The 7,412-nt window shown below is 46.2% G+C and overlaps 1 protein-coding gene across 1 annotated transcript in view; it reads left to right on the forward strand.

The window, feature by feature from the left end:
- The first annotated feature begins 763 nt into the window (after positions 1-763).
- The window catches only part of klf7a (Kruppel like factor 7a), a 34,765-nt gene continuing 28,116 nt past the window's right edge, over positions 764-7,412 (forward strand). The window contains exon 1 of the mRNA XM_076303225.1: positions 764-1,268. Within this exon, the coding sequence (XP_076159340.1) occupies positions 1,083-1,268 (186 nt within the window). The 5' untranslated portion in view covers positions 764-1,082. The remainder of the gene's footprint in view (positions 1,269-7,412) is intronic.

The raw sequence follows: 7,412 nt of genomic DNA on the forward strand, positions 1-7,412 counted from the left end.
AATTTCAAGCAAATATAAGCTCTAGCAAGTGTACAACTTGAAAGTATTCAACCCTCGCCTGCACAAGATAACACAGATGGCGATCTGGTCAGAGCAGGCGAAACGAGGCAATAGTTCCAACTACGACCACCAGAGGCAACACGATGCTCCAGGGTAGGCTTAGAGCAAATTTATATTTTTAGGGTTTTACAATTGCATAATTTTCACATCGTGGATTTGTACAATATTTGTAAACTCTTCGATGTTTGAGTGTTTTTCTTTTCTTGCTGGTTCAAGTATTAGTGAAAAAAAGAAAAAAAACATCCTTGACAACGGTAGGTTTGTCTATAAATAATAGACATCTAGGTGGTGAGATATGTCTGTGTCATTACCACTGATGAGATAAGCGCAGTGACTGCTACTTCTGCTGTGGCAACTGACAGCCTCACACGTTCACGTTGAAAACAGAGCACGCGGCTCTCCATGCTTGCGGACGACGCTCTGGCTGTGACTGAGCCGGCGCCACTGCCTCTTGATTTATATAGCCCACTAAAAATAGCTCACCTTTCAGCGCTATGTATGGTGTGATTGACAGAGCCAAACAGCCAATAGTAACAACGAAACTAATGTGACTCCGCCTAAATACAGATTTTAGCGCCGCCCTAATTGGTCGCAAGCAAAGTCATCAACCCCATTTACCTTATATGGTTACGTGCTGAATTGACTGACAAGTATACACGCCCCCAAACCTCTCTCCGTCGCTGCCCCCCTCCGAATCGCCCCCCTTGGCTCGCACTGGCTACGAAGTCGGCGAGCTCTGCTTCTTGCTTGCGATGAAGTAGAGCAGGGGACGAGTACCTGGAATCTAGCAAGATTGCAATTTTGAAATGCGGATAGCCTGTTTGATGGACATTTTGTGAGAGAGCTTGCATCCTACTCTCAAAACTGAAACCGCAGCGTGCCAACTAACGCGTACGGACTTGCACGTCCAAGTTGTTACACAATTTACAGATATTGTTTTCCTTAATTACATAGTTCATATTTTCCATTTTTTATGTAGCTCACACAGTTTTATTGCATAGGATTGGTCATATCGGATCTGAATGGTTTTTGACGTATTTGATCAAGCGAAAGTGGATTCTCTGTATTGTGGATCAAAGTCGCCAAATAGCACGTCGACCAACAACATGGATGTTTTGGCGAATTACAGTATTTTCCAGGAACTCCAGCTTGTCCACGACACTGGCTACTTCTCTGCGATGCCGTCCTTGGAGGAGAACTGGCAGCAGGTGACTTGTGATTTTTTATAACGTTACTGTAGCTCCTCTCCGTTAAAATGATTGAAATTGTTGGCAGCATCTTGTAGTTACTGGCTGACAGCATCAACTTCAACGCATCGCTGCTGCCTCCAGATGCTGAAAAGTAGTAATGATTCTCCTGCTATGTTACAAAGTTTCGGATACACTGTTTACAGCAGTAGCAGACATATAGTCGAAGTTAAATTGACTGACAACGGCTGGCTTTGTAGTGTTTGCGTTAGCACAGTGGGAACTAAAGCCAACATAACAAATCGCTGAGTTTTCCTTCATGTGTAATTTGATGATAGCCAGTTATTCGTATTTAAAATGAGCTACGGGCATAAGAGCGTATTCTTTCCCTATTGAAGAGAGATGCGAGGGGAACAAAAAAAAGAGGATTTAAATAATATAAAAACAGACGTGCTCTTTAATAATACATTTGCTGCTGTCGGTTTCCTTAATGTTTTCAACCTCTCAATGGGAAAAGAGACTCCCATTTGCTATGCATAATATAAGCGCAGCTGCACGAATGTATCAGAGCGATAAGCGCCGTTGACGGAAATGTCCTGAATGATGCTGCTAGAACAGGGACTTGTCTTGTGATCCCATTAATGACTCAAAGTCTATCTTTAAGAAATCCCATGGAAGTCAAGTAGTCAGTTGTCATTTGCCGGCTCTTGCTCAAAAGCCTATTTAATCCAGCGTTCATTCTTTAAAATGAAGCCATGCGGACCAGACAAAGCACATTGGCATCCACATGGCCATGCGCTTACGCTTACGATAGCAGCCATTTCTCTCTTAAATGTATGATGCGCAGCGAATTTACGTAAGTCTTAGATTCAGATATCTTTTAAATCAAAGCTGTATAAGTGGGAAGAGGAAAATAGTTTAGTGTTTTGCAATCCATGTGATAAGTGTCAGGATCACCTGAACCACAGTATATTGCAAAGATTCGGTGAAGATATTGGGTGGCTTTCAGGCAAAGAAGTGATCCATGAGGTTATTGCGCATACTGTTAGATCTTAAGGGAGAGCACGATGACTACTTGCATCCCTGCTCTCCTGCCGTAGCATCCATCTCGACCATGCTGCACGTAGCCTACGGTGCGCATGGTTAATTGATGCCGGCGGAAATTCTTGATGAACCCTTGGCTTCTGCCATGGTTGATACACACAAATACAGCCTTTTCCAAGCTGCAGCGTATCATTACCTCAGGCTATTTATGGTACAGGTGAACCTACTATGTGCTCCATCTAGGGCATGCTGGCTGCCCATCTCTGTGTTGTGTAACAGTAGCCTACATTCCCGTTTTGTCTTTATCAATCACTGAATAATCAAAAATGTCGAGTTTTCCTCCGTGAAATCAGAAGTGACCATTAATGACTGAGTGCCTCTTTGCATCAGACTGCAAATTGATGATGTTGCTGAGCATGTCCAAGAAACTGTGGCAAACAGTCAAGGAGGGCTGGCTGGGCTCTGGATCAGTGGGAGTGTGTGTGTGTGTGTGTGTGTGTGTGTGTGTGTGGGACTGAAAGACCTTTCATATGAAGCTGTAGGAGTTGGACCATGGACTTGCGGTAGCCTCGTCTATGAATGGGGGACGTGTGGAGGTGGAGAGGCTTGACATCATTAAAGCTGATCAGTGCACAGCGAGGCTGGAGAAAGGGCCACATCGGCTGCCTGTGGGGCAGAAAATATTGCTTTGAACAGCGTAAAACGCCTGCGTTTGTGTAGGGGGAAGAGAGGAAAATAGGCCATGACACTATGGATGACTGGTGGAGGAAGGGGGGTGGGGGTGCCCTTACACATCAACACCCCCCCCCCCCCATAAAGGCCCAGATGCTCCTTCCACACAGTAGTGTGTGTGTATGACTTGTCGGGGAGGCCGAGATCTTTCTCGACCTGAAAGGAACGCTTCCACCGCCGCTTGTGGCAAGACCGATTGTTGTGTCTGCAGCCCAGGACGGACGGCATGAATCAGGCTGCAAAAGTGGTCGGTCTGTGAGGGAGGTGATGTTCACGTTCGGCCTGGATGCAGCTGCTGGATGGAGCTGCTGCCAGTGGGCTGTCTCCACGCAGGCTCCAGGATAAATATGTCTTTAGGGGCCATGACGCATGCTCTGTTGAGCCAGAGGAGACAGGCAGGTTTGTTTTTTGCGCCCCAAGTCTACTCTGCGCCACCCTCTAACAAACAGAGGATGTCTTGCTGTGCGTGTGTTATCGGGGACAGTGGGAAAGGTTATGTGGAAGAGTTGTGTGTGTGTGTTGTGTGTGGGAGGGGGTAGGGGGAGGCTTGGGGAGCGGGATGACCCTTCTTCCATTAGCCCAGGCCGAGCACAGGACAAAGGAAATGCGTACACTTGAGGAAGTGTTGGTCTGGTGAGATACTTGTCAGTATTTTCAACAAACACTCTAAATATAGCCCTAACCCAAATACGGTCCCACACTAACCCTAACCCAGATACTAATCGCTGCCTGGCTCGCAAGTGAAGCCTTTAACACATTTCTCCCAGAATGCAACACAATGGGATAATTGCCGTGTTATTTAGTTACAACAGCTTTACATGCAGCCAATTACACACAAAGAAAATAGGATAGCGTAGCAAACACAAATCAGTTTTAACCACTTATTTTTTTTCAAAACCTTGTCTGGTTTAGTAGGACAACTGGTGTGTGGACTGTTCTTATAGGGAAAAGCTAAAAGAATGCCACCAAGAGGGTTGTGTGGTGACATGGGAAATGTGTGGGTTGTCTGATCTGGGATCTGCATTTTGTCTGCCGCTGACAGGCGTGCTTTGCTCTGAGTACACGAAAGAATATGAAAACCGAGCAGTTTTGGCCCCCTCCCCACCCCACCATCACCATCATCACTACCACCACCACCACCACCACAGCCAATCCCTGCTGATGATTTTTCTGGGGGTCTCAAAGGGATATGGTGCCTCATTTCGACTGTTGAAGACCGTGTTTGTCTCGCTGCATCTATTTTGGGATTTTCAGGAACTTGAAATATCTTTTTGTTCTTGTTGCTTCGATTTCAGCTGCTGGGTATTTTTAGACTCGGCACGGCATGGGGCTCAAATGCACCTTTCCTAATCCTGCAAGGAGAAATATAGGGAGGAGGGAATGGTGGAACAGGCAGGATTATAGAAGAAATCCAGGTGTGATATTTTTTTCTCTCTGTCATTGGCGGCACAGTTTGCAAACCGCAGTTCTTCCTGCTTACAGGTTGCAATAAATTGGAATGTTTTTTTTTTCCCCTGGACTTTTCAGGTTTCTTCAGTAAGCCACAGACTAAACCACCTCATCAAAATTGCTCGCCAAATTTCAGTGGGCCGTATTGCATATATTTGTGAAAGAAAATGTGGTATGTTTGATTACGTAACAAAGTATTTCTAATATTATATGACCGCCTCCTCCTCCAAACATCTCTTATTTCATTTCCAATTGAGCCGCCACATTCCTCCGTGAGTCACGGTTTCTGTGCCACAAACATCAGCAGTCATCAAAAGCCTGGGGTTTAGCTGTCTAGGCACAGTAAGCAGCCATATGTAGTAAGCCTGGCTTGGCTCCTATGCAGCGCTTCTGCAGAGCCTCAGATGTGGGAATTGACAGGACAGTGAAGTGAATCGCCGAGGCTGCACATTCTCCTCCGCAGTGTCTCATTGCACAGCCCACTGCTCCCCAAAAGTGAAGAAACAAATAGAGAGAAGAGAGAGAGAGAAAGTGAAGAGAGAGAGAGAGAGAGTAAAATAATTCTCTCTCAGGATAGAAGAGAAGAAAAATGCAATTCTGTTTTTTTTTCTTCTCCAAAATGTCTTCGGCAGTGTCAGACCCCAGAGTGGCCCGCCTCGTTTGCGTGCCCCACAAAAACCCGCTGCCCGGGCCGCAGCCAACTGGCCGCGAGGGTTCAAGCGTTAGCTAACGCAACGCCTCCCTGTTGAGTCCTATCCAGCTGAACGCATTCCCATTACTGTAGGCGATGACTGCTGGGATGGCTGTTATGTAATTCTCAGTGGGGCCCAGCTGCTTTCTCACACAGTGGTTATGGGAGCAGGCGAAAGAGCACCACCACCACCACCACACTTCCCTTCGCTCCATCTAAACTCACTCCCGAGCCAAGCGCCGTGAAATCTTAAAGACTTTTCCGGATAGCTATGGCCATGTTCCCATACGCTGTAAAAAGGGCAATAGCCAATGGAGGAGCAAGACCGTACGGGTCATTTGAGTGGGGAAGTCCTCTTCAGGTCAGCCAAGCGTGTTTTTTTTTTGTAACTCTCTGTTTTCTCCTTCACCATCTTCACTGGAGGGTTTGATTTAAAACATGCCGGTTTTGTCCTCTGGCTGGCTTCTCACTGTTTCCCTGCTTCTTTCTGGGACGTTCTCTCATCCGTCACGTCTGCAGAGTGGGAAGTGGAAAGAAGTGCTGGACAGAGAGAGATGACCATCAAAGATTCTTTTTTTTCTTGCAGAAATCAAATCTTCACCTCTGTCCGCATAGTGCAACAGAAACAGAAACCTTTTCTATGTTTTTAAACATTGAAATACACATCATGAAAAGGCTGAGTGGAAAATAGAAAGTGATGTAACATCCTCCATCACTGAGGCAAGATTCTCAATAATTTCCCCTAAAACTCCCATTATGCTTTTAATGGCAGGTTTCACAAGTGTATGAACTGAATGCCAAGTGCACTACACAAACTTGATGGTACAACCCTAATATTTTTTTCAAATATCTCTCCCGACACTGACACGCATGGCAATTCAGTCATCCCTTGTATTCTATTTACTTTATCAGCTTCATCATTAAATCCTCTTGTTTAGCATAGTTTACTATGTTGTCTCCATTAACGACAGTAGAGCAGTGCGTCAACATAATCACTTTGCAGATTATTACACATCAGCTCACAGATAAGATTAAGGCTGACAACCATCCGTAATTGAAAACGACAAAGGAACTCAGAGACCCGTCTCCTTGAGGTGGCGGGCGAATCGCAGATGAAATTGCTCGGCGAGATAATCATCTTGCACCGCCGCCATGTAGATCCTGCCTGATACATCGTGACACACAGTTCCCGGAGAAGAGGTAGAATGGGTGTAATTAATGAAGTGGCTATAATTAGCTAGCAGACGGTACTCTCCTTCATATCTTCGCACCCTCTGTTCGAGCAGGTATGCCGCACGCCTATGAGGGTGCTAAAATGACGGATAAGAAGTTTTTGCTTGAACTGAACCGTCGGGGAGGAGGCTATTTTTGGGGCAGCTGCCATTCTGTAGGCCTGTGTGACATTTTAGGAGTGCAAGCTTTGTGCACTGCGCAGGGTGTTTGGGGCCAAGGCTAGCCGACTGCATAATGTTGGATAACAGTTAAAGTTTATTTTAAAGGGAGGAAAAACGTCATTAATTAGGCTGCCCATGCAATATTTATAATATGTAAATTCAATTACAGCTCAGTATTAAACTGTCTTGGGGCTGCATGGCACCGTCATCGACGGCACTCTCACTATCCAGACACAGCGAGTGTTTTGACAACCGGAGCGGTGAGTTTGTGCAGACAAAATGGAGACCCCCCTCCACCCAACCCCATGACTCAGACACGTCACCAGCCATGTAATCGCCGTCACCACAGCCCCATGGCATCGCTGAGCGGGGGGGGTAACACTGTCTTTTTTTATTTTATTTAAATTTTTTTATTTTTTAAAAATCCCATCATGCTCAAAGAATGACTGCCAGGGTCACCTCCTTAACAATGCTTATGCTGACCTAGAGCAATCCAATTAAGATCATACACCAGGCTGTGCAGAATGCCCCCTCTCCCGGACCTTGGACTCGTTAATCAAGCCAGGAGCAGATGATTGCCGGTGATGGGCACCACGTTGAAGGGTGATGAAAAGGTTAGGGTTTGATGAAAGAGAGGATGGGAGACGATGCATTCATTTGTCGAGGAGGCTTCAGGAGTGACTGTCAGCGCCCCAGACTGCGGAGAGAGAGACAGAGGGAGAGAGAGAGAGAGAGAGAGAGAGAGCGGAGGAGGGTGATCGGAGGAGGGAAAGCATCTTTATGTATGAGTCTCGGCGTCTTCGAAGTTGACGTGTGCAGTTGCAGCACTCAAGGCTTTGATTAACAAGGCGACGG

This window comes from Alosa pseudoharengus, unplaced genomic scaffold, assembly GCF_046254945.1.
Source record: "Alosa pseudoharengus isolate Yale_2024_CS ecotype anadromous, Long Island Sound unplaced genomic scaffold, YU_APseudo_1.1 YU_APseudo_1.1_scf_24, whole genome shotgun sequence".
NCBI classification, from domain to species: domain Eukaryota; kingdom Metazoa; phylum Chordata; class Actinopteri; order Clupeiformes; family Clupeidae; genus Alosa; species Alosa pseudoharengus.